Source organism: Marmota monax, unplaced genomic scaffold (genome assembly GCF_021218885.2).
Source record: "Marmota monax isolate L192 unplaced genomic scaffold, Marmota_monax_Labrador192_F-V1.1 WCK01_AAM20220418_F8-fsc00041, whole genome shotgun sequence".
Taxonomy (NCBI): Eukaryota; Metazoa; Chordata; class Mammalia; order Rodentia; family Sciuridae; genus Marmota; species Marmota monax.
The window spans coordinates 15,394,873-15,422,250 of NW_026695238.1; the positions used below are offsets into that span (position 1 = coordinate 15,394,873).

Sequence of the window (27,378 nt, forward strand, 5' to 3'; positions counted from 1 at the left end):
CTGGCCCGGCAGCATGGCGGCGGCGGCGGGTGCCCCTCCGCTGGGTCCGCCGCAGCCGCCTCCGCCGCCGGCGCCCGAGGAATCGTCAGACAGTGAGCCCGAGGCAGAGCCCGGCTCCCCACAGAAGCTCATCCGCAAGGTGTCCACGTCGGGTCAGATCCGTCAGAAGGTGAGCCCGTGGTGCGGTGACCGGGCGCGCGCCCCTCACGCTGCGGCTCCCCGCCGAGGCCCGGGGCCCTGCGGAGCGGCCGCCCAGGCCCCCGCCGGCCCGGGGTCCCGCGGGCGCCGCTGCTGGACCAAGCGGGGGCCGCTGCGGTAACGGGCCGGCGTCGCGGCCGAGCCCCGTCTCTGGCGGGCTGGGGGTCGGGGGACGCAGTGGGCGCCGCGCTGGGGGGCGCGTGCCGCGGAGGGCCGGGAGCGAGCCCCGTGCGGCGCTGCGAGACCCGAGGAAACTGAGGCCCAGAGGCGGGGGTTGCGCTGGTCTAGCCGCGCGGGCCCGGAGTGGGGGCGCCTGGCTGCGCCCCGCAGGCACGCACGCTCCGCGAGGCCCGGGGCCGCAAGACTCTGGGCGCTGGGCAGGCTCTCTCCCTCAGGGCGTTGTGCACAGTATCTTATGGTACCCCCAGAAGTCCCCTGGGACCCGGTCCTGGGGTCTAACCTTCACCCCTTCCTCCCAAAAAGGGAGGGATGCGCGTCCAGCGACCTGCTCTCCCCACTCGGGAAAGTGCGCATCCGCTGGGCACCGAACTCTCCGTGGAGAAGTCCACACGCTGCGTATGAGGTGTGTAGAAGACGCATGTCCCTTTGCAAGAACAAAGTTGCACCCTTTGTTTACCCGTTGTGGTTCCTGTTGGAAACTGCTTATGGTTTTGCTACGGTGAGCCTTCCCTGTTGGACCAGGGTTTTCTCTGGCAGGTGGCTGGACAGGTGGCTGAGAGAGGTTGAATCCGTGAGGCAGCCCTGGCAGTTCTGGCTGGCACAGGCTTTCTCATCCTGCTGCAGTGCGCTTTCCCTCCAGGGCCAGTTAGTCCCTTTACCGTGGGAGCCATTTCTTGCCTTATTTTTGTCAGCCTCCAATGCCTGGAATTGGGGAACCTTGGGTTCTAACATGTTGAAAACAGGTTTGTTGTGAAGTGCTCCAGTTATTTAACAAGTGGGTTTCAAAGACCTATGCTTCCAGGTATAGCTGTAATAGTTGTAATGATAACAGCGGGAACAATAGCAGATAACAATTTTCGGATCCCAGGCACTCTTCTTGGGTTAGCTTTAGGCACTTTACATGGATTAATTCATTTAATGATAACCCACTGAGTTGGGTGGTATCCATATCATTCTGGTCTTATGCAGTTGGAAATTGCAGAGGTTAAATGACTTTTCCAGGATATCACCTGTAATAAAGATGGATCTGTATTTGAACCATGGTTAGGATCCCCAAGATGAAAGGCATTTTCTCTATTTAAGGGCACCCAGTGTAACAGGGAGATGGACACCTCCACACACAACCTAGTAAGTGCTATGGAATCTCAGAGGACAGACTCCAACTTCCCCAAGAGGTAGGGATAAAGGTGTCCTTCTCAAAGTGGGGTGTTTGAGGAATAGAGTTTGCCAGACTGGGCAGGGAGGGATGAGGTTCCTCACATTAGAATATCATGTGTAAAAGTTTAAGCACACCTAGGAACAGTCAGAAGTTGAATCAGCAGCTGGAAACAGGTCAAGTGGAATTTGGAAGATCAGGGCCTAATTTGAAGGGTTGAATTTTTGGCCTTGGGCAAGAGGGAATCACAGAGTTATTCTAGGCATGGGAGTGGTTATCAGATGGGCTTTCAGGAAGATCTCCAAGAAGTTCTGGTTGGTACTGATAGGAGTTGCTGTCTCTTGTTGCCTGCTTCTTGAAGCAAGGTGCTGTCCAGTGCATGGTAGATCCTGTGACTTTGAAGTATGATTCAGATCAAGATCATGGAGAGGTTTGATTCCTCTGAGATTCCAGTGTGAGTCCCCAATTTTTGTTCATCAGGAGGTATTTTTTTCTTTCTTTCTTTTTTTCCCCCTTAAAACAATAGTTGTCATACCAGCTGTTCTGGTTGAGGGGGAGTGATGGGTACAGTGTTAAAAATACACCCGAGGACTTGCCTTTTGGAATTCAGTCACATCTGCTGTACAGACAGATAGCTTAGGGCTGATTTTTCTTCTGGGTTGTTAGAGATTGTCAGAATGTGGGAAATGTGAAGTATACTGTGTGTGCAGTAGCTCTCTTCTGTAGTAGAGAAACCATTCACAAAATTCCTCTGCTATGTGTGATACATTATAGAATTCTCCAGATGATATGGAGTGTCATTCATTCTGGGTCCAAAAAAGGAACAAACCACTTTAAGTATTTAAACCAGAGGGAATTTAATGCAGGGAATGGTTGCAAAGATCCTAGAGAAATGAGAATGCAATCTGCAGGTAGTGAAGCAACCCAAAGATGAAGCAATCAACAGGAAACCATTGCCACCCATAAGATGAAGGGAGATGAGGGACAAAGAGAGGGGCGCCAGTCAGACTGCAGGGGCAACTGGCTCTGCCAGACAGGGACCACAGAGGTCCTCTGGCAGAGTCTTGGGAAGGCACAGTGGCTGCAGCAGACTTCTCTACCCTTCCTGCTTGGGAACCCTGACCTGCAGAGACCATCCCCCTCTGCAGTGGGATAGAGCAGGAGAGCAAGGAATGGCTCTGAGGCCAAGCTGGGCCAGCACCAGAACTGTATGTATGTCAGGTTTTCAGAGTATTAGTCAAATGAAAACTCAAGTTGTCTTACTTTGGTGGGGGGAAATCTTCTGATAGCGTTCCTCCAATTTTAATGTGGATCCTGGGGATCTTGTTAAAATGCTAATGCTGGGTGGGGTTGAGGAAGTCAGGAATGTACATTTCTAACAATTTTGGAAGAGCTGCCCATGGTCCATGGAACACACTTTGAGAAACACACTTGAGGCATTTTTGTAAAGAGAAGCTTTACCAACCTTCAAATAAATCTTTGCATTATAAAGGCGTCTAAAAAACTTTCCTCCAGGTCTTGAGTGAAAATTCAGTGTGTATTGGTTTGGGATGGCCATTTATTGGTTTAGTATTTCATGCATGTCTGATGTTTTAGTGTTTGAATCTTTAGAGTTGAAGTTGTCCCTGCAAGCACATGGCATTATTTGTATTTTTTAAGAAAATTTTTTTAGTTGTAAATGGACACAATACCTTTATTTTATTTATTTATTTTTATGTGGTGCTGAGGATCAAACCCAGTGCCTCATAGGTATGAGGCAAACGCTCTCAACTGAGCCACAACCTCAGCCCCTTTATTTGTATTTCTTAACCATAATACACAGTAATGATTCTAGGACCACGTAGCTGGAATGGAAAAAAGAAAATGGAGCTAATACACTGACTGGTAAATACATCAGCACATTATATAGTATTTTAAAATTTGAGTAAATGACAGTGTAATTCTGTGAAGCTATCAGTTGAGTTTTTAAAAAAAAGTTTCTAAAACTTTGTTTTTGAATATATGTGGAAGTGCTTGTATTCCTGATTTCAAATTTAAACAAGCATTTTTTTTTCTGTTAAATGAATACTAGTAGCAAATAGGTAAAAGGTTTAAGTTTTAAAAGACTTGAAAACCCCAACTTTATGAGATGCAATTCGCATACCATATAATTCACTTATTTAAACCATACAGTTCAGTGGTTTTTAGTATACTCACAGTTGTGCAACTGTCACCACAAACAATTTTAGAACACTTTTATTTCCATTTCCTCCTGGCTCCCTTAACCCTAATCTATTTTCTGTTTCTATGTATTTGCCTATTCTGGTCATTATACAAATACAGTCATATAGTGTCAGTTCTTTTCTTTGATTTCTTTCAGCATATTTTCAAGGTTCCTTCATGTTTAGCAAGTATTGGTACTTTCTTCTGTTTTTGGTACTGAGGATTGAACTCAGGTGCACTTAATCACTGAAGCAAATCCCCAGCCTTTTTTCGTTTTGTTTGTTTGTATTGGTGGTGCTGGAGATTGAACTCAGAGCCTTATGCATGCTAGATAAACACTCTGCTAACTGATCCATATCCCCAGTCCTGTCTTTTTGTATTTTATTTAGAGACAGAGTCTCACTGAGTTTCTTAGGGCCTCAATAAGTTGTGGAGGCTGGCTTTGAACTCTCGATCCTCCTGCCTCAGCCTCCCAAGCCACTGGGATTACAGGTGTGTGCAACTGCACCTGGCACTTTATTCCTTTTTATTACATTATTCTATTGTAAGGATATACTGCATTTTATTCATTCATCAGTTGATGGATTTTTTTTTTTTTTTTTGCATATTGGCTATTTAGATAATGCTTCTTTGAATGTTCATGTACAAGTTTTCATGTGGACATGTTTTTATTTTTCTTGAGTACACCTAGGAGTAGAAAAACTTTTGAAGAACTGTTGGTCTATTTTATGAACTTGCAGTACCATTTTATTTTCCCACCAGCAGTATATGAGAAGGGCTGCAGTTTCTCCACATCCTGGGCAACACTTGATACTTTTTGATTATAGCCATACTAGTAGGGATAAAGTGGTGTTAAAAAAAAAAAATTTTTTTCCCCCCTGTGTTGGGGATTGAACCCAGGGCCTTGTGCATGTGAGGCAAGCATTTTACCACTGAGCTATACCCCAGTCCTATAAAAGGTCTTAAATGCTTGTTTATTTTAGGATTTCAAAGCCTGAACTTTGTATCAGATGAAGCTTATTTAGACTTGCTCTCCAACTTATGAAGCTTGTGATTGATCATGGACAAATTTCTGAACCTCACTTGAAACTAGGTTTCTTCATCTGTAGACAGAGAAAATATTAGTTCTTTGGTCAGTTATAATGACAGTGTTAGGTGTATGTTCTTGAGCATCAGTTTCTGTACTGTAGAAAAGAAATAATAATCCCAATTCTTACATCCACAGAATAGAAATGGTAATGGAAACTCATAGACTCAAGTGGGACAATCTGTTAAAAATAAACACTTAGCACCTTACTGTTGTATAGTAAGTAATCATCTGGTGGTTGTTTTGATTATTGCTGTTTTTCTGATTGTTCACTTTTTTAAAAAATATTTATTTTTTAGTTATAGGTGGACACAATGTCTTTATTTTACTTTATGTGGTGCTGAGTATCGAACCCAGTGCCTCAAGCGTGCTAGGCGTGCACCCTACCTCTGAGCCACAACCCCAGCCCTGATTATTCACTTTTTAATTTCCCCATAAGTAGTCGTCTTGCCTGACCACCTCCTCCTTCTGCTCAAGTGGGTTCTGGTGAGTCTCCATCTCTGGTAGTCAGAACAGTTAATAAGAGCAAATCTGAAAACTAGCATTGAACATCTTCTTCTTCTTTTTTTTTTTGTACCAGGGATTGAACCCCTGGCACTTAACCTTTGAGCCACATCCCCAGTCCTTTTATTTTTTATTTTGAGATAGGGTCTCACTAAGAGGGCCTTGCTAAGTAGCTGAGGCTAATCTCAGATTTGCAATCCTCCTGCCTCAGACTTCCAAGTTTCTGGGATTACTGGCATGCGCCATCATGCTTGGTCATTGAACATCTTTAAACTGAGTACCAGTGGAAATACCAAGGATGAGGTGTTACTTTCCTTATTTCACGGAGTCAGTTGGTTTCAGCAAGCACTTGACATCTTGACATGATTCAGTGCTATGCCAGGCACTGTGATATCTAATTGAATAGTAGTGACTCCTAGGGCTACAAGCAGGCAGACTTTAATAAGCCAGCTACACAGGGAATGTGAGTGTTGGTGGTGCAGAGTGTTTAGAGAGGACATGGGGTGAATGTGACCTGATCCTTGGGCAGTGGGCGCGCGGGGGGTGGGGGGTGCTTCCAAGGATTTCTTGAGGAAGTGACTGTTAGGCCCAGAGCTGATTATTTTTTTAATTTTATCTTGAGACAGGCTTGCTTGGAAAGAACAGCGGTGGGGCTGTGCTATGGCGCACGCATGCCAGTAATCCCAGAGACTTTGGAGGCTGAGGCAGGAGGATTGCAAGTTTGAGGCCAGCCTCAGCCCCTTAGTGAGATCTGTCTCAGTAAAAACTAAAAAGGACTAAGGATGATGGTGGAGTGATGGACAGGACTATGGGGGGTGGGCAAGGTGTGTGGGGGCAGTGGGATTACAGGTATGCTCCAGTTAAAAAACAGATTATGAGACCTTTGGAGTTGAAGTTAAAGACATTTTCAAATACACAAATACAATGTTTCTGCCAGTAGACCCGTACTAGGGGAGACATTAAAGGTTTTTTTTGTTTGTTTGTTTTGGCTTAAGAGAATGACCTTAGGTGAAAGGTTAAGTTGTTGAAAGGAAGAAGAGCAACTGAAAGGTGATCTACAAGGAGATAAAAAATGGAAAAAATTGAAGAGTGGGTGTTTGTCACAAGAGGAGAGGTGAGAGAAAAATTGAGCAGAAGTGACAGAAGTGAGCCTGGCATATGGGGCTGCATTTGACCTTGGAATCAAGAGTGGGGTCTTTACTGATATAGTGTCTCCCTACTATCCAGTCTACCCAGGTCCTCAAATGTGACCATATACTCTTCTCAGATATAACCAGTGAAGCTTCTTGAGATGAAATTATTCTGAATTCAGGGGAAACTCTGAATGTCTTGGTGTCCTTATAAGAGAGAAAGGGAGGAGATGTGGACGCAGAGAAACAGATCATATGAAAGGAGTGCGAGGAAATTCAGCTGTGCTGCCAGAAACCAAGAAATCCCGAGGACACCAGTGTGCGGAGGCCATGGGCTTAGTCTCCCCTTGAGCCCTTAGAGGGAGTATGGTCCTCTTGATCATGTTTTTTCCTTTTATACAATATTGGGGATTGACCCTAGGGCTTCCCATACACTGGGCAAGTGCCCTATCAATGAGCTATACTCCAGTTAATTTTTTTTTTTTTTTTAATTTTGAGACAGGCTTGCTTTGAGTTTGCAATCCTCCTTGCTCAGTCTCCTGTGTAGCTGGGATTTCAGGTGTGTGCCACTATGTCCGGCCCTGCTGACTGCTTGATTTCAGACTTTAAGCTTCCAGAACTGTGAAACAATCAGTTTCCATTGTTTTATTTTTAAATATTTTTTAGCTGTAGATGGACACAATATCTTTCTTTATACTTGTGTGGTGCTGAGGATCGAACCCAGTGCCTCACACATGTGAGGCAGGCATTCTACCACTGAGCTGCAGCCCCAGCCCCAGTTTCCCTTATTTTAAATCTCCCAATTTGTGGTACCTGGTCAAGGCAGCCCAAGGAAACTAACAGTGCTCACCTGGCCCTGTGCTGATGCTGGAGGAGGAAGCTGCGAGGATGAGCTCGGTGGGACTGTGGGATACCTCTGAGGGCCGAGGGCTCAGGTTCTGAAAAAGAAAAGCAGTTCTGCGTGTGGGGACCCCCCCCCCCCCATTTGGGGTGAAATCCCTAAAAACCACAACCAAGGATGGTGATGAACCAGAGGTAGAACTTTGGGAAGACTGCCATTCTGTTTCAGATCATTTAAGCCCCCTGAAATAAAAGTCATCCCAGAGTGCTAATTAAGCAAACTTCAATTCTCCTTAGAGGGAGAGGAGTTTCCGTCATTTACAATTCACTGTTCTGCACACAATGAAAAATAGTCTCCTGAGTTAAGATGAGAAGAAACAATCTCCTATAAAGCACAGATGGACAAGGGTTGCCAACTTCAGACATAGGCTTTAAAACAGCTGTACTCAACTATGTTCAAGGAGATGATAGACCAGATTGAGAATTTTGGTAGAGAACTAGAAACTATCAAAAAGAACTAACTGAAGATTCTAAAACAGAAAATGTAATATTCAAAATTAAATAATCAAAGGAAGGTCAGATTAGACACAGCTGAAAACGCTTAGTGATTGGGGGGGGGGTAGCTCAAAAGAAAATACCACAAGGAAGCCCAGAGATAAAAAATGGAAAAAATTGAAGAGTGGGTGTTTGTCACAAGAGGAGAGGTGAGAGAAAATTGAGCAGAAGCAGTACTTGAAAAGAAAATGCCTGAGGATTTCCCACAGCTGATAAAAGGCTCCGTCCACAGATGCACTCACACTGTAAACACAAGAAAACCACACGTTGGTCATGTTGTAATGAACTGGGAAAACCAGCAATGAACAGAAAGAGATGCAGGGCAGCCAGAGGCCGGTTCCCCTCCCAGGAACAAGAGTTGGGTTGACAGCTGTGTTCTTAACAGAAACCATGAAAGCCAGAAGTCAGTTGAAGTTGTAAGTGCTCAAAGAAACTGACAGAACCCAGGGTTCTTTCTGCGGTAAAAAGACCTTTGGAGTTGAAGTTAAAGACATTTTCAAATACACAAATACAGTGTTTCTGCCAGTAGACCCGTACTAGGGGAGACATTAAAGGTTTTTTTTTGTTTGTTTGTTTTGGCTTAAGAGAATGACCTTAGGTGAAAGGTTAAGTTGTTGAAAGGAAGAAGAGCAACTGAAAGGTGATCTACAAGGAGAAGACCAAGTGATTTTTTAAAAAATATTTATTTTTTAGTTGTGGATGGACACAGTATCTTTATATCATTTTTATGTGGTGCTGAGGATCGAACCCAGTGCCTCACGTATGCTAGGCAAGCGCTCTACCACTGAGCCACCACTCCAGCCCCAAAACCAAGTGATTTCTGTGTTTGGATTTAATCTATGTGTAGAGTTAAAATATATCTGTAACAGCAACATTATATGAGTCAGAAAGGAGGAGATGGGGTAAACTGTTCTAGGGTCCTTGCATTTCCAGGAGGAAGAAAATAGAACCAGTTACTGTGAGACAAATGGGGGATGTGTGCTATGATCTCTGTGGTGGCCACTAAAGTGATAGACTATTCGATAACTAAGCCAAACTGGGAAAATCAGACTAGTAGTACTGAATCTGAAAGAAGGCAGGAGAGGAACACTGAACAAGTGGGCCAAATAGAGAGGAAACAGTAAGTCAGTAGACTCGAATCCCAGCATGTTAGAAATCATGTTGCATGTAAGTGGACTTTTTTATTAATTTATTTTGGTTCTGGGGATTGAACCCAGGGGTGCCTTACCACTGAGTTTATCCCCAGTCCTTTTTTTGTTTTTTATTTTGAGACAGGATCTTGCTAAGTTGCCTAGGCTGACCCTGATTTTACAATCCTCCTGTCTCATTCTCCCAAATTACTGGGATTACAGGTATGCTCCAGTTAAAAAACAGATTATGAGAAGCAACATGAAAATGAAACCTGATTGGATTATTTATTTATTTATTTATTGCCCTTTTCAATGCTTTATTCACTCAAATCACTCAATACAATTTTACTCTATAGGTTCTTAATTAAGAAAATGACAATCCTTAATGCTGGGCACTGCAACAGACATCATCAATTCACAGCAAACAATTCTAGTTTAATTCTAAGCACTGCAAGCACACTTAATCATGACAGGCTCATGACAGACATTCCCTCTGCAGGCTAAGTTCAGGTGTCAGATCAAAAGTTTCAAGCCTTAGGCTCTGAGTCCAGCAGATGCCCACTCACTCAGACAGGGTGACCAGGTCAGGAACCAAGGCAGGCTTCTCCTGGGGTGGAGCTGATGGCTGGTTGAGGAGAGTGTGGTAGGGAGAAGTCGTGGCTCTCACCAGAGTCAAGATGTGGCTGTAGAGTTTGAGAGAGGTGAGGAAGATGCAGAGGATCAGGCAAATGATAAGAAGAGTTGGAATGTCAGTCCAGGTCCTCATCAGGCTCTCCAGCATGAGGGCTCAGTGTCAGCTGGCTCTGATGGGACTATTTAAAAGAGACACATTGCTGAGTGAGGTGGCACATGCCTGTAACCCCAGTGACAGGGGTGGGGTAAGGGTGGGACTAAATCAGGAGAGTTGCAAGTTTGAGGCCAGCCTGGGAAATTTAGTGAAACCTTGCCTCAAAATAAAAAAATAAAAAAGAGTTGGGGTATAATTCGGTGCTAGATGGCTCCTGGATTCAATTCCAGAAGGGAAAAAAAAAATGTAGAAGAATATAACAACGTTAGGTACTGAATTTTACCTGATGGACATACTTAGAACACTGTCCCTGATGAGTGTAGAATTTAATTCTTTTCTGATGCAGAAGTATATTTATCAAAATTCACTATGTGCTAAGCCACAAGGCAAGTCTCAGCAACTTTCACAGGATTGAAATAGCATATGTTCTCTGATAACAATTGAATTAAGCCAGAAATTAAAAAAAAAGAAAATCCCAATGCATTTGCAAATTTAGACAACTATTTCTAAATAACTTATGAGTCAGAAAAAAGATAAGGTTAGAAAATATTTTGAGTTGAATAATAGCAAAAAGATATGACTGATGGGATATAGATGAAGTCATGTCTAGAGGGAAATTTAAATGCATATAATAGAAAAGATGTGCAGAAAATCAAGTGGTTAGAAGAAAAGCAACACATTAAGCTGAAAAAAGATAGAATGGGGGAAATATTTAAAATTTTTTTTTAGATGAACACATACCTTTTATTTTATTTATTTTATGCAGTGCTAAGGCTAGAACCCAGTGCCTCACATGTGCTAGGCAAGTGCTCTACCACTGAGCTACAACCCCAGCTCTCCCCTTTTAAAAAATTTTTGTTTTTATGGTACTTGGGATTGAACCCAGGGCCTTTACCCAGAGCTGCATCTCCATCCCTTTTTGTTTTTTATTTTGAGACAGGGTCTTGGTAAGTTGCCCGGATTGTCCTCCAACTTGTGATCCTCCTGCCTCAGCTTCCCAAGTTGTTGGCATTATAGGCATGTGCCACTACACCCAGTGGGAAATATCTTTTTTTAAATGTTAGTAAAAGAACTGAGGAGGAGCAGCAGGAGGAGTGGGTAGCTGATCAAAGGGGTTATGCAGAGGCCCTGTGGCAGGAGAAAGCCTGGGGGAATGAAGGGGCTGAAAGGAAGCGGGTGTGATTAAAGCTGGGAAGGGTCAAGGAGCCCCCTCATGGTGACACACGTCTGGAGAGCTGGGTTGGAGGCTATGCTAATGGAATACTGTTGCTTTAAGATTTCAGGAAAGAGCCTGATGATAGGATATGGGTTGAAAAGATGGCTCTGGCTGTGTCTGGGTTGCCTGAGTGGATGCTGCTGACCCTGGCTGGCTAGGAGAGATGGTGGCAGGCTGGGCCAAGGTTGTGACAGGAATTCTGGCAGAATTAGTTGGACTTGAGGGAGAACTAGAGGGGACATTGTGTGAACTCTGTCATGGTTTGGTGTGGGCACTGGGGAAGAGAAGCTTTGTGGTCAGGGCTGGTCAGATGGGCTGTGGGCTTTGGGAAGTGGATACAGGAGGAAGGACTGGGAGGTGAGGAAAGGGCGGAGGGGAAGAAGGCCAGTCCCCAGAGAGAGATCAGCAGCATATTTACCCCTGATTACCTCAGCATGTATCTCATAATTTTCCTATATAGCAGTACCATTATTATTTTTTTTTTCAAATATTTATTTATTTATTTTTCGGTGGACACAACATCTTTGTTTGTATGTGGTGCTGAGGATCGAACCTGGGCTGCACGCATGCCAGGCGAGCGCGCTACCACTTGAGCCACATCCCCAGCCCGCAGTACCATTATTATACCTAAAAAATAATTGTAATTTCCAAGCCCCTAATATCTAAAAACATTTTCAAATTTCCCCAGTTGAACCAAAGTGTCTTTTATGGGCTTCCTTTTGGGAACCAGGTACTTGTCAAATTTGTGCATTGAATTTGGTTGTCCTAGATCTTTATTTTCTTTCTTCACTGAGCCACATCCCCAGCCCTTTTTATGTTTTATTTTGAGACTGGGTCTTGCTGAGTTGCTTAGGGCCCTGCTAAGTTGCTGAGGCTGGCTTTAAACTTGTGATCCTCCTGCCTCAGCCTCCTGAGCTGCTGGGATTACAGATGAGCACCACTGTGCCCTGGTACTCTTTACTTTCTTAACTGAGAATGGCTTCCTCAGCAGTCTTCTCCCCCATGACATCAACTTTGTAAAGAGACGAGGGCAATTGTCTTGTAAAATCTCTAGATTTGCCTGATGGTTTCCTCTGGTTCCTTTTACATTGTTCTTTTATCTTTCATATTTCCTATAAACTGGATGTGAGAGGTCTCAGAGACTCTTAGTCACGCCAACCTTCTGGGCAGTCTGAATATAGGGTACTCTGTGCTCTGTCTTGCATCCTGCAGGAAGTGTGTCCTGTCGGCTTGTCCCTCTGCACATCATCTCCTGACTTATGTGAGATGATTGATCTTTTCATGCAGATGAGGATTCTTCCTTTGCAGTTAGGAAGTAATATGTGAGGTGATTCTTTAAATCAAACAACAACAACAACAATACACACACACACATACATACACACACACACATGTTGTAGATGGACACATACCTTTATTTATTTTTATGTGGTGCTGAGGATTGAACCTAGTTCCTCACACATGCTAGGCAAGTGCCGCACCACTGAGCCACAACCCCAGCCCCATGAGGTGATTCTTTGACACTGTGCAAATACTATATATATATATATATATATATATATATATATATATTAAGTTGTTCATATTTCTTTCTTTATTTGTGGTGCTAAGGATCGAACCCAGGGCCTCACATGTGTGAGGCGAGTGTTCTACCACAATCCCAGTTCCACAAATACCATTTTTTACCAATTTTTTTAAAGCTTTTCTACATAGTATTTGCCTGAATCAATTTTTTGCCTCTCTCTCTTTTTTTTTCAGTACTTGGGATTGAACCCAAGGTCTTGTGCATGCCAGGTAAGCATTGTACCACTGAGCCACATTTCCAGGCCTTTTTTACTTTTATTTTTTTGAGATACAGTCTCACTCAGTTGCTGAGGTTGGCCTCAATCTTGTTATTCTCCTGCCGTAGCCTCTTTATAGGTAGGATTACAGGTATGCTCCATTGCACCTGGACTGAATCGTTTTATTATAAGTGTTTGCAAAATAGAGATCCCTCCCCTTTTCTATAATTTATTCCATATTTATCTGTTGGTATTTTTTTCTTTCTTTTTCTTTTTTAATAGTGCTGCGATCAAGTCCCAGGCCTTTTGCTTGCTAGTTGATGATCTGCTGCAGAGCTGTACCTCCAGCCCTCTGCTAGTATTTTTTTTAAGAAGAAAGTGGTTGATACATTTTTTTTAAGAGAGAGAGAGAGAGAGAGAGAGAGAGAGAGAGAGAGAGAGAGAATTTTTTAATATTTATTTTTTAGTTTTCGGCAGACACAACATCTTTGTTTATATGTGATGCTGATAAATACTGCACTCATGCCAGGCGAGTGTGCTACCGCTTGAGCCACATCCCCAGCCCGGTTAGTATTTTTCTGTAAAGATGTTTTCCCACTTGGTCTGGGGGAGGGCTACAGTTCCTCCTAAAAAAGGCAGGATGATTGTGGGATTCTCTCTTTAATTGTCTTTCATCAGAGTAAGGATTTGGCTCAGGGATGTTACCTCCAAAGGAGGTGAATGTTTCCTCCTTTTCTTTATTTTGAGTATTATTGTGGACTCATGACTTCTTTCCTTTAGTGTTTTACAGTCAGGGGCAGTAATTCTTTCTGATGCTCACATTATCCCTATTTTCCCAGAAGAGCCCCTTTGTCCTGGCTTTCTGGTATTTAAGGACTTGTTTGCTGTGTTGCCATCTGTCTTCGCCTTTGAGCTGGGGCTGTGGGGCAGATGGGCAGGTGCATCCTGTGACTGAAGTGGCCATTCCCTCCTACGTCTCCTGTGTTGCCTTCTCCCTCCTGTGCTTGGCACAGGAGTGCCCAGTGATTTCAGTGCATCAGGCTGGCAGGTCTTTGCTTTCACTCTTTGGACTGGATTAGGTTTAGGGTTGTACCGGCCCCTTAAATGAGTTGGTAGCATTCTGTGTATTGGGAAAGCTTGGGTCTCCTCTGCCTCTCATTTTCATCTGATAATTTTGTTTTGGGAAGTTCTTGCTGTTTGCAGGTTGGAAGATCTGTCCTCTCACCACTTTGCCCATGAGCTTTCTCTTGGTCATTTCTCTTCATCCATTTCATCCTACGGTATTCTGGAACCTTTCTATTTTTTTCTTTTTCTTTTTTGCTTCCAATGATGCTTTCTGTATTCTAGATTTCCCCCATTAGTTCTTTGTAGTTGGCTTTTAATTTGGCTGTTGGATGATGACTTTTGTTTCTTTTTCTAATCTTGGTCTGAATCTTAGTTGTCATCTTCTAATTTCATCCTGTTCTCATTTGGTGCTCCATGTCCTTTAGAAAATGTTTAAATTTTTAAATTTAAAAGGAAGTGTCTTCTTGGATTTCATTAATGACAGGAAGTATACATTTTCTAAAATGGTCTTCCATTTTCTGTAGTCCATTTTGAATGTATGCACATGTTTTATGGATAGTTTGTCTTTAGTCTCCCACCATCTCTTTTTTGTTTTTATTTATTGGTCCTTCAGAGGTTTTTGCAAGTCAGTGGGTCTGAACGGCTGTCAGTCTGTGCATGGCTGCTGGAAAAAGCACCCAGTTCCCTTGGAATGGGCCACTGTGTTTGGCTACAGGCCTGTGGCCTCTCACCGGTTTGCCTCCTGTGCAGTGGGGATGGGGGGTGGTGCAGTAGTCTTATTTTCCTGTGTCCTTCCATGTAGGCTGTGTCCTTGAGTAGCGGGCATTTCGAGGTCATGTGCCACCCACTTTTGTCTGGCTGTGCTCCTCTGCTCCTGAGAGTTGAGGGTATCTGGGATGTCACGATGGTGAGTTGTCTCCTTCCCCTAGTTTTGGCTTGACTCTTGTTCCCTGATAAACAGTGCTTTGTACTTATGGAGAGAAGGAAGAAAGCTACTCTTTCTTTTTTGGTACTAGGGGTTTGAACCCAGGGGTGCTCTACCACTAAGCTATATTCTTAGCCCTTTTTAAAGTTTTTTATTTTGAGACAGGGTCTGCTAAGTTGCTTACAGCCTTGCTAAGTTGCTGAGACTGGCTTTGAACTTGTAATCCTTCTGCCTCAGCCTCCTGAGCTGCTGGGATTACAGCATATATTCGCCCAGCTGGTGACTGACTGACTTCTTAGTATTATAAATGTTTGCAAGGTTCATCCATGTTGTACTTTTTTTAGGACTTTGTTCTTTTTTTATGGCTGAATAATATCAACCACACACATACACACACACACACACACACACACACACCACATTTTGTTTATCAGTTCATCTGTGGATGGACATTTGATTTGCTTCTACCTTTTGATTATCATGAGTAGAGCTGCTTTAAGTGTGCATGTACGAATAATTGAATACCTCTTTTCAGTTCTTTGGGGTATAGACCATGAGTGGAATTGCTAGGTACTTCTGCGTTTGCCAGAGTGAGGAAATGCCAGATTATTTCCCACGATGGGTGCCTTATTTTATATTCCCACAAGCAGCTAGGAGGGTTACAGTTATTCCACATTTGCCAATACTTGTTACTTTCCATTTGTTTTGATTATGGCCATCTTGTGGAAATGTGCATTTGCTTAATGACTAGTGATGTTGAGCATCTTTTCATGGACTCAACCATTTGTATATCTTATGTAGACAAATGTCTATTCAGTTCTATCACCCATTGTAAGATGGATTGTCTTTTTGTTGTTGAGTTGTAAGAATTCTTCATATATTCCAGATATTAGACCTTTATCAGATATATGATTTGCAAATATTTTCTCTGGGTTGTTGTCTTTTCACTCTCTTGATAATGTTCCTTGAGGTACAAAAGTTTTTAATTTTAACGAAGTTCAACTTACCTGTTTTTTTTTTGATTGCTTGTGATTTGGGTGCCATATTTAAGAAATCATTGCCAAATCTAACCCAAGGTCGGAAAGATTACTCTTATGTTCTTGTAAGAGTTTTATATTTTTAGCTCTTTTATGTAGTCTCATCTGTTTTGGGTCATTTTTGTATGTGGTGCGAGGTAAAGGGCCAACTTAATTCTCCCATACGTGGTAGTGGTGTCACAGCAGTGTGAGGAGGGCCATCTTTTCAGGTGGAGTTGCCTCTCCAGGATACAGATGGCACTGCAGTATGTAGAGCCAGAAGTGTCTCTCAGGAGTAGCTGCTCATCTTGACCATTTTGGATGGGTTTCAGAGGAGAGTTTTTTTTTTTTTTTTTTTGTACTAGGGATTGAACGCAGGGGCATTCAACCCCTAAGCCACTTCCCCAGCCCTATTTTGTGTTCTATTTAGAGACAGGGTCTCTCTAAATTGCTTAGCATCTTGCCATTGCTGAGACTGGCTTTGAACTCTCAATCCTCCTGTCAGCCTCCAAAGCCACTAGGATTATAGGTGTGCGCCATTGCGCCCTGCTCATTGGAGTTTTCTCAGTAGAAGACATTTATGCATTTAAATCATTTAGAAGGAAATCTACACTTCAGAGCACCCCCCCCCACCACCACCACTGAGCTGCATCCCCAACCCTTTTATTTTATTTTTTAAAATTTTGAGGCAGGATCTTGTTAAGTTGTTCTGTCTGGCCTTAAACTTGGAATCTTCCCTCCTGAGTCATTGGGATTACAGTTGTGTGCCACCACTCACTGCTGCATTTTAGAATTTTTGTCATAAAACTGTTCTACGTTTCATGTTTAAGCATGGAAACTTGCTTCAGTTCTTTTTACAGTTTGGTAAAATTTGAAATAACACAGATCTCATTAGATACAGTCCCATTTGCTTGGGTCTCTGAGCATTTTGATAAAGGTGAACTGCAGTACTGAGAGTCTGGTTGATGGAAGTCTGGGAAGTGTCTTCTGTCTCCTTTTTCTCTGTATGGCTGAAAGTTGTTTTTTTTTTTTTGGGGGGGGGGTACCAGGGATTGAACTCGGAGGAACTCGACCACTGAGCCATATCCCCAGCCCTATTTTGTAGTTTATTTATATAGAGACAGGGTCTCACTTAGTTGCTTACTGCCTTGCAGTTGCTGAGGCTGGCTTTGACCTCTGTCCATTCTCCTATCTCGGCTTCCTAAGCTACTGGGATTACAGGCATGCGCCACGTCGCCCAGCTAGATTTAAAAAAAAAAACCCAAAACCATACATATATGTGTGTGTGTGTGTGTGTGTGTGTATGTGTATTTAATTGTAGTTGGACACAATACCTTTATTTTATTTATTTATTTGTATGTGGTGCTGAGGATTGAACCCAGGGCCTTGCATGTGCTAGGCAGGCGCTGTACTGCTGAGCCACAATCCCAGCCTGGCTGAAAGTGTTTGTGTGCTTCCTTAGGGCAAGTAAAACGCAGGGTTGTCAGGACTGTGAGGTGTGTGTGTGTCTGATTGAGTGTATATTTTTATGTTTAGCAGTCAGAATTGCCTAAGTATATTTTTTTTCCTAACTAGTATTTTGTATGAACTAGATTTATTTATTTATTTTTGGTACTGGGGATTGAACTCAGTGGTGCTTTACCAGTGAGCTACATTTCCACCCCTTTTTATTTTTGAGGCAAGGTCTTGCTAAGTTATTAAAGCTGGCTTTGAACGTGTGATCATACTGCCTCAGCCTCCTGAGTCTCTGCACCCAGCTGCTCAGCCACTGCATCTGGCTGTTGTGTATAGAAACTCCTTAGTGTATGAATAACTCCAAGAATAACTCCCTTTGGTAGGACCCTGTCCTCAGAAATAGTCCTAAAGACATCATGCACAACATGTATATTGTACTATTACATATGAAATGTTGCAAATGGGGGTTGGGATGTAGTTCAGTGGTAGAGCTTAGTGTGGTTCTAGCCCCAGGACCAGAAAACAAGACAAGATAAAAGTTACCAACAACTTCCTTGTCCAAGCCCAGGTGAAGAAACTGCACCAGACCTCTCCATGAACTGAGTCCGGGGTCTTATGGTAACAACAGCTGGTTGGTGCCAAGTGCTGGCCTGTGCTGTACACGTGCATGGGTTATCACATTTCACCTTCACAACTGTCTGAAGGTTGCTGTGAGGAGACCACAGTCCCTGGGCCTCAGGTCACACAGCTGGAAAGTGGTAGGGTGTGCTGACAGGGAGCACAAGTCACCTGGTGCAGCCGCCCACCCTGATGGTTGAGGAAGGCAGCATGTGGACAGTGCCGACAGTGCTTCATGCTGTTGGGGAAACAAAGAGGCAAAACTGTTTACAGGAGTCATTCAGCTGTGTGCAAACACCACATGGAGGAAAGATGAAGTTTCCAAAATGATACCAGGAGTCATGTTGGGTGGTGGGTTTGGATTATTATTTTGCATTTACTTTCCTACATTTTCTAAAATAAGCTTGTATTGTTTTATATTAAAGATGACAGAAGCACAAGCATAACACTGTCCCCATCAGTGAGGATTCCGTAGAGAGAGTGCTGTGTCTGTACATGGATGCCTAGGATGCTGTGCTCCAGTGTGAAAGGTGAAGTCTGTGCTCAGCCTCTTCTCTGGAACATTGTGAAGCACAGCTGGAGCTGTCAGGACTGTTGGATCAAACAGATTGAATTTAAGTAGGCAAATATACACAAGAACATGATTTATTAAAACATAGGGTTTAAATTTCCCAGTAAATATGTACATTGTATGGGGCAACTTATTTATGTTGCCCTTTGTTTAAACTTTTAACTTCTGTGTTGAAAATAAATTTAAACTTATCTAAGCAGAGAGTTGAAAGTCTTGATATAAATAGGACATATTTTAACCAGCTATTCAAACCATTTGATGTGTGAGCACTTCAGTTTTCTCTTGGGTAAGTTCATAGTTTATGTGACACCTTTGGCATCTGAGTGAGTGTCGTAGCATCTGTGATAGAACTGAGTGAAGCACAAGGAAAAGTAGGTTATTAAATAATTTGTATATTATATATGCTCATTTTCCTGTCTTATGTACACACTTGAAGACAGACTGGAAGGATGTTACTTGCGAATGAGATTAGTAGGTGTCAGCAGTAGTTGGACCTGGGTGTTGGTGAGGAAATGAGAAGCAATGTCTCTGACAGGCCTGTGGTAAGAACTGAGCACAGGACTTCTTTCCAGATACAGCCTGCGCGGGCTGGGAAGCTGGCAACTTGTGAAGACCTCTTTCTTTCTTTCTTTTTTTTTAGGTGTAGATGGACGCAATACAATGCCTTTATTTTTATGTGGTGCTGAGGATGGAACCCGGGTCCTGCCCATGCTAGGCGAGCGCTCTATCCCCTGAGCCACAATCCCAGCCCAAGACCTCTTTCTTGATGCTTTTGTAGTTGTGCACTACCTCATCTTAGGAATGCACCATGGTTTTTTCAACCCCTACCTGTTGGTGGACCTAAGGGTTATTTTCAGTGTTTTGCTGTAGTAATTTGCAGCAGATAGCCTTGTGCAAATCTTGTTTTTTATTTTGCCAGGACATCTTTGAGGGTAGCTTGCTGGATGGAAGGGTAGGCATGTTTGTGGCATTTCCAGGTGCTCTGCTCAGGGCAAGTTGTGTTGTAGTCCTGGCAGCATGTCGAGAACCACTTTGCTCACATCTTATCAACACCTAATCAACAGAGTGCTGCCTTCTCAAAGGACTGAGTGAGTAGCTCAGTGGTAGACCTTCACTGGGTTCAACTCCCAGTATTCAAACAAAACAAAACAAAACAACAAAAACAAAGAAAGCCAGGGCAGGTCTGTGAATGGGTGGTGTGGGTTCTTGGGCCTGATGCTCATTTGGAACTACAGGGGAGGGTTAAACATTATATTATGACTCCTTGTCTGTTTCTCCCCCATCAGTGCCCACTTCACTGGTGGTGTGGGGCCTGGAGTCAGTGTTTCCCAGAGATGGCCAGGTGATTTAGTTGGAGGCAGTTGGAGTTCAGAGCCACCAATTGGAAGGAAGAGAACTGTTGTAGAAGGATGGTAGGAGGATGGGTAGGGCTCATAAGAACAGGATCCTTAAATGTCAAGTGCAAAGGAACCACCTGGGTACTTATCAGAATTGCGTATTCCCAGGATTTTGGCTGTTGGGAAGTGGAGTAGTGATGTGCATTTTTAACATGTGCTCTTGGGTTCTGATACAGGTGGTCTGGGTCACAACCGGGCTCAGAGACGAGACAGTGGTTTAAGCCTAAAGTGGGAATTTGAAGTCAGGAAGAGAATCTTGAATATTTTAACAAGGAATATCTATAATCCTGGGTAGCCAGTTAAAATGGGGAATGGAGAAAAGAGTTGAGAGTGCCTGATGGTTCTTTTAAATTTGATGATGCTGTTAGTATTAACTAAAGAGGAAATACTGGGTGATGAAAACTGGATTGTGGGGTCAGTAAGAGAGGTTTGAGATGGGTTATGGGTGTGCAAACTTGGACTCTGGAGACACCAGCTTTCAGTGCTAGATGACAGTGACCTATCAGACAGGAATGCGCTGGGCTGCTCCTCGATGTCATCAGGATCCAGGCTTTCTTTCTCCTGGCCTCAGTATGGCTGTTGCAGAATGAGGCATAACTTGTTCTAGGTAGAAAGGAAAAAAGGGGAGTTGAAGCTGTCAGTATTGCCTTACACTAGTAAAGCAACTTGCCCACCTCCCCACCCCCAGCAGGACTTCTGCTTCGGTCTTTTTGACCAGGACTGAGAAAGTGGTGGTTAGGACTGTAGACTCCACTGCCTTGTTCAGAGTAGAGGTCCTGTTAGTGTGGGGAAGGAGTCCTTGTGTGGCGGCTGTGGCTGTTGCAATGTCTGGCCCTACCACTGGAGAAATGCCCCTGAATTTAGGGAATGTGGCTGTGATCTCCAGATGAAGCCAGATCTAGGATCTCCTCTTGGGGATTTGGACATTATGTTTTGGAGCCACTCTTTGCCTTTTCTAGTTCAGACTTTCCTGAAGCACTTCCCCTCCTCTTAGTGGAATCTTGAATAGTATACAGGCTTTTAATTTTGGTGGCATTGGAGGAGAAAAATGCATAGTGGTAAAGGGGAAATTGGGTTCTACTGGCTGGTAAGAATGGCTGTCCTGCCAGCTGTCTTGGTACACTCCTGTAGTTGGGAGGTAAGGCAGGAAGATGACTTGAGCTCCGGAATTCGAGACCAGCCTGAGCAACAAAGTGAGATCCCATCTCAAAGTGGAGAGAGCGGGGAGAATGGCCATCTTTCCTTGGACTTTTGGGGGTCTTTAGAAAAAAGTGCATATAGAGTTGCTCTCTGATTGGCAGTGCCAAATGTGGGGTCTGGCTCTGCAGAGTTGAGAAGAGTTCTCCAGCATAGCAGTTGCCTGGGTGTGCCCTCCACAGAGATGCTCATGTGTAGAATGTTTCACGTGGCTTACTTGTATACGCTTGCTCAGCTTGTATAAATGGAGGAATGCTTGTATCCACCACACATGGGAGTCTTTCATTCTGCAGGTCTCACACCAGCTTTGGAAGCAGGTACGTGTTCAAAATCACTAACCTAAAAACCCAAGATCTGAGATGCTCCCAGATCCCCAACTTTTTGCACATTGACATGATGCCCCAAAAGTTTTGAATTTTGGAGCATGTTGGATTTCATATTTTCAGATTAAGTATGCTCAACTAGGGAAGTCTAGGCAAATGTTCCAAAATCTGAAAAACTTGAAAACCTGAAACATTTCTGGTCCCATTTATTTTGGAAAAGGGATACACAACCTTTAGCAATACTACATTTTACAGATTAGGAAACTGAAGGGCAGAAAGATTAAGTAACTCACTGAAAGCCATGTGGCTAGTAAATGGCAGAACTAAGATGCCAATCTGGCCCTAAATTCAGGCCAAAAATATTCGTAGGCAAAAATTAAACTTCAGCACACATCTATTGACAACTCTCGATTTAGATCAAACAGACAAAGGTAAATTCCTTCATTTATACAAGCTGAGCATTTTAGAATAATGCCTTTTTAAATGAACATGTTATTTTGTTTCCTGTTCATGAATTAGTGTATTCATGAATTATGAACCCTAGAAGTTTTGAGGTAGGAATAAGGAGGTTTCCTTTGTGAACTGTTAATAGCTGTTTAACCTTGACACGTTGTTCAGTCTCTCTATTGACCAGTTTTGCTATTTGTTAATTGGATATAGTGTTAGTGTCAGACTCACAGACCATATGTATTTGTCATAAAAAATGCTCATGAAATTTTAAGGTGATGTGCTTGTTTATAGCACTAGGTTTTACTACCTTCTTTTCACTGAAGCATTGCTGTAGTCCTTTTATGTATTAATTTCTTATGCTAATATTCTCACTCTTTCTGGACTTTGTGAATTCGGATGCTGTTGCCTAACACAGTTAGGTTTATGTAATTTTTTTGTTGAAGGGCAACACAAGTTTTGGGACAAATTGATAGTTAAAATGAATATTTGTGGGGCTTTGGTGTTATCTCAGTGCTAGAAGACTTGCCTGGCATGTATGAGGCACAGGGTTTGATTCTCAACACCACATAAAAGTAAATAAATAAAATAAAGGTATTGTGCCCATCTACAACTACAAAAAAAAAAAAAGAACATTTGTCTTTTTTTTTTCACTCCTTTCTCCCCCCATCCCCATTTCCTGGCTTTCAAGGGTAAACCTTGGAAGGGTACCTTGATTCTCTTACTGGTTGACTACTTTGCAGCTGTTTTTTCTCTTTCCTTTACTAGGTAAAATGGAATTTTAAACATACCCATGAGACACGGTTAGCCTGAGATTATACTTCTAGCCCTTTTTTGATTAGCGCTGTTTCTCCCTTTCCATTTTTCACACAGAACACTGCCTGCACACCTGTGAAGGCTGTGGCAGGCGAGTGGCCCCACCCCACCAGAGCCCCGGTGCGCAGGCTGCTTGCTTCTTATGTGGTTGAGTTCCAGCCTGGGCTTGGCCCCCCCCATCATGTGCAGTCAGCAGTACACTTACTCTTGTGGGGAATGCCTGTTTCTTTTTGTTTTTTTTTTGTTGTTTTGTGGGAGTTCCTTGTGTATTCTGTTTTTTGGCAGTTTTTCTTTCTTTTTGAGATGTCTTTGGTGAACAGAAGTTTTCAGTTGCAATTTAATTGAGTTGAGCAACCTATCTTTGGTTTAGGATGTTCATATTTGAGAATCTTTTCCTAGTTTCACAGTATATTGTCTGTTGAAAGTTTAAAAATTTTGCCTTTTATATCATATCTAGAATCTGCCTGGGACTCACTGTGACTGCGGGGGCAAGGGGAGGAGCCTGTTGTCTTATCCCCTGTTTCTGAGTAGTGTGTCTTCCCTGTCTGTAGTGCCACCTCTGTTCCAAAGCTGGCTTTAGTCTTCAGAGGCCTGTTTCTGGGGGATCTTTGATCCCCAAACTCCACCTCTAGCAATTTGCTATAAGGAGTAGTTGAGGACATATGTAGATATTTAGCAATGGAAATCTGCACTGAAACCTTTTGTTGTTGTTTTGTGGTGCTGGGGTGGAACTCAGGGCTTTGGTCTTGACAAACAAGAACTCTACCATAGCCAGGTGCTTTGATGCATGCCTATAATTCCAGTGATTTGGGAGGCTGAGGCAGAAGGATTGTGAGTTTGAGGCCAGCTGTGGCAATTTAGCAAGAATCGGTAGATCAGATAGATAGGGCTGGGGATATAGCTCAGTGGTAGAACACCCCTGGGTTCAATCCCCAGTATTGGGGAGAGGTGGGGAAAGAGCTCTGCCACTGATTTTGCCCCATTGAAGCTTTGTTGATAGTATTGAGTGAGCGGGAGCATTCTGAGTGTTGTAGCTATGGGAATTAGTTATGGCTTAGAGCATGTTGGGACAGGGAAACCCTCTGTGACCAATAGAAATGTATCATATCACAACAATAGTGAGTCAGAGTAAAAAGTCAAGAAACAAGCAAGTTTAAAAAACCCGTCCTCCTGGCTTCTTTTGCTTTCAGGTACCTTTTGGAGTAGCTTTGCCCTCTGGCTGGCCACCGGTCTGCTTTACCTGGTGACTTTCCCCCAGGCCTTTACCACTGTGCTGTTGGGCTCGCATCACTGATGCTGACTTCTCAATGAACTCCTGATTTCTGACCACTTTGTCACTGTCCTTTTGATCTCCCCTCCTCCTTTCTATCCCCTGAATCATTGGGCCCCCTGATCCTGTTTCCCTGGGCCTCCTGAAATCTCATACCTTCTCCCTGGGGACCTCATAGACTGTGAGAGCTGGCTGCCAGCTTCACACCAAACTCCCTGGCTGTTTTGGGGCCATTTACTCCACATGTCCAAAATGAAACCTGCACCCTTCCCCACAGCTGGATGCTTTGGAGTCATCTGAGATTTCTGTCCTGTCTCCTCATCTTTTTTAAAGTGGGCTTCTGAGCCACCACTCCCTCATTCAGGGCTTGATGACCTATAAAAAACAGTCAGGCAGTGATCTGGGGGCTGTCTAGCCTTCCTGCCCTGTTGGTCTTTGTCCTCTAGCCTGAGGAGCAGCATGGTGGCCTCTGAGGCCCCAGGCCCTGCTCTCCTACCTATTCAGGTACTTGCTAAGGTTTGTGGTGTGTAGCCTTTCCTTGGAGGGCATTATATATGTCCCCTGTCCCTGAGCACCCACCTTATGCAGCTGTCTGTCCTCCTCTGGTCTGAACTTCTGTTCACAGCACTGCTCTGTGTTTGAGAAAGGGAGGCAGGAAAGGAGATATCCTCACCCTGTGATGGAACCCTCATGGTGCCTTTCAGAGGATACCTGGCAGTGTGTATTTGACCAGGGCTTGTGGAGCCTACTGTGGACCTTCTCTGCTCACTGTTTTGACTCTCTTTTCAGAGTTATTCCCAGAGCTGTCTCTGGGAGGAGAAACCACTAGAGACTTCTGCTCCCCTGTCCCCCACAGAAGGGCCTTGTGGTCTTGGACCTGGGGGTGGATGTGTCTGTGTGGTCTGTGGGTGGCTTTGGCTCTCAGGGCCACACTTAGGCTCAGGCTTCCTACTCTGTTGGCTTTATCACTCTGGTTCTGCCTTGGGGTCCCACTGCTTACTCTTGGTTGGAGGTGGATGGAGTACTGGCTTGTCCACTTGCCGTTCTTTATCTGACTGGTGACTGAACATTTTCTTGGTATGTGTTGTATATTTGTCTCTGATTATGATAAGGCTACCCTGGAATGACAGAGCTGTCCCTTCTGTTTGTGCACTGATTGAGAACTGAGCTAGCACGTAGGTCTGACGCTGACTTCTGCTTCTCTCTGGGGTAGGGAGGGTTGCCAGCACAGCAATGTTTCCTGTGGGAGCCTCTCATAGGCTGCCCACTGCAAAGCACATTTCTGGGGTGTGATTTTCTTGACTGCTTTTAGTTCATTGCTTTTGACTGAGTGTTTAAAAATATTCTGCAGCATATCTATAGTATTCAGGAGCAGCGAATCAGGAGAAGAAATGCAGTTTCTGAGAAAGCTTCAAAGAAATACTGGTCTTTATCTTTTCCCCAGCCTTTTCCGCTGAAACCCACCAGAGTCTTTTTCTGAGCATGCTTGTTCTATAAATAGAACGGCAGGTCTCCTTGGGCTGCCCGAGATCGCAGGCTCTCATCCGCTTTCTGAAAGACGCGTGTGTGTGTGTGTGTGTGTGTGTGTGTGTGTATGGGATTTTAATTTTGCTTTTCTTTTCTGTATGAGATGGGTGGTGAAAGATGTAAGAAAAATGACCTGAGCATCTGTCCTTTAACGATAATTTATACATTTTTTGGGTTTTGGCTTGTTGGTTTTGTTAACTTTTTCTTTTTTAAAAAACTGCATTTATGAAAGAGATGGAAGTGATTTCTTCTTTCCCTGCAGAGGTAAGGAAGATGAATGAGGGGTGAGAAGGCATCTTCAGAGTGAGTCCTTTGAAGTCCACAAAGAGAGGATCTCACGGAGTATGCCCCATGGTCTGAGGACTGGTGTTGTGTACAGTTGTATTTAACATGAACTTTACGATCTGTAAAGGATGCTGGGAAGGAAACTCCAGCTACCAGAACTTCCATACTGTAGACTGGTTTATGTCCTGGCTTCTGGGTGGTTCTGTTTTGGCACATGATCTGCATGATAGTGACTGTAGCTGATGTGTCTTTTCTGGCTCATGGGGTAATGTTGGGCTCCTCTTTTCTTTCTTCTTGGCAATCGATAGTTAACTGAAAGGAGGTGAAGGTAGAAACCGCTGTATAAGTAAATTTGTCAGCACTTCTCCCCCTGGGCACTGGAGCACAGACTCCATCTATGGGGTTCATGGGGGTGAATGGGGAGCGTGGTGGAAGTGGTGGTGAATGCTGACATGTGTGGCCCACCCTGCCCAGAAGTGGCCCAGGGAGGATGTCCTGCAGTCAATGAGGAGAGGAGACCCCAGGTGCTGTGCACTGGCTCTTGAGTGCTCAGCCAAGGGCCTGGGGCCTGGCCCTATGTGTTTGGTTGGTGGGGTTGGGCTCCATGTCCTGCTCCCTCTCCTGTGATGAGCAGGCTGATGGACTCTTGCCATTCTTTTGCCTTTCTGTAACTCAAACTTCTTTGGAAGTTTTTTTTTGTTGTTGTTGTTGTTGTTGTTGTTGCTAGGGGTTCAGGGGTTGAACACTGAACCAGTGAGCCATATCTCCAGCCCCCCCCACTTTTTTTCTTTGGATTTTAGTGAGAGACAGGGTCTCATTGAGTTGCTTAGGCCCTCACTGAATTGCTGAGGCTGGCTTTGAACTTGAGAGCCTCCTGACCTCAGCCTACCGAGCCGAGCCGCTGGGATTACAAGCATGCGTCACCATACCCAGCTTGTTTTAGGAAGTTTTTTTTTTTTTTTTTAAAGAGAGAGTGATAGAGACAGGGAGAGAGAGAGAATTTTTTAATATTTATTTTTTTAGTTCTTGGTGGACACAACATCTTTGTTTGTATGTGGTGCTGAGAACCGAACCCGGGCCGCACGCATGCCAGGCGAGCGTGCTACCGCTTGAGCCACATCCCCAGCCCCCGTTTTAGGAAGTTTTAAGTGGGCTTAGATGCCTAGATATTTCCTACATACATTGCTTTTAAAAGTTACTTTAAGTATGCATGTCCTTAACAGAATTTTTGTAGATTCTCTCACTGTCTGCAGGTTAGACTCATTGTGGAATGGAGATTTCTGTTAGGTGTGGTATAAGAAAGTATCAAATGCTGAGAGCCTGTTTCTTGTTTTCCTGTGTGGTGTGTTTATTAGTTTTTTCCCCCCTGTGGTGCTGGGGATTGAACTCAGAGTTCCACATATGTGAGGCTAGCACCCTGCCACTGATTTTCACCTCTAGCTCCTGTTCATTGGTGTTGACTGTGTTCAGCTCTGAGTGGCTTGAGACATCTTTCAACTGTGTAGGTCCTTGAACATTTAATTCTCAAGTGGGGTGCAGGGTCAGTCCATTAGGAGTCTAACTCATGGGATGCATAGGGGAAGACAGCTCCAGAGAAGCTGTATCCCTCTGTTCTTGCTTTTCCTGAGCCTGGGTATATTACAGATTCTCTGAGACATGAACTCTGTGTGGTAGGCTCTTCAGGGCCCTGGGATGGGATG

The 27,378-nt window shown here is 43.8% G+C and overlaps 1 protein-coding gene across 4 annotated transcripts in view; it reads left to right on the forward strand.

The window, feature by feature from the left end:
• Dgkd (diacylglycerol kinase delta) overlaps positions 1-27,378 on the forward strand; it is a 97,786-nt gene continuing 70,408 nt past the window's right edge. The window contains exon 1 of one of the 4 annotated variants that reach the window (XM_046439691.1): positions 1-169. In XM_046439691.1, the coding sequence (XP_046295647.1) occupies positions 14-169 (156 nt within the window). In that variant the 5' untranslated portion in view covers positions 1-13. Of the gene's footprint in view, positions 170-684; positions 782-854; positions 878-27,378 lie in introns of those variants that run through there. The other 3 variants (XM_058577549.1, XM_058577548.1, XM_058577547.1) reach the window with 3 other exon arrangements.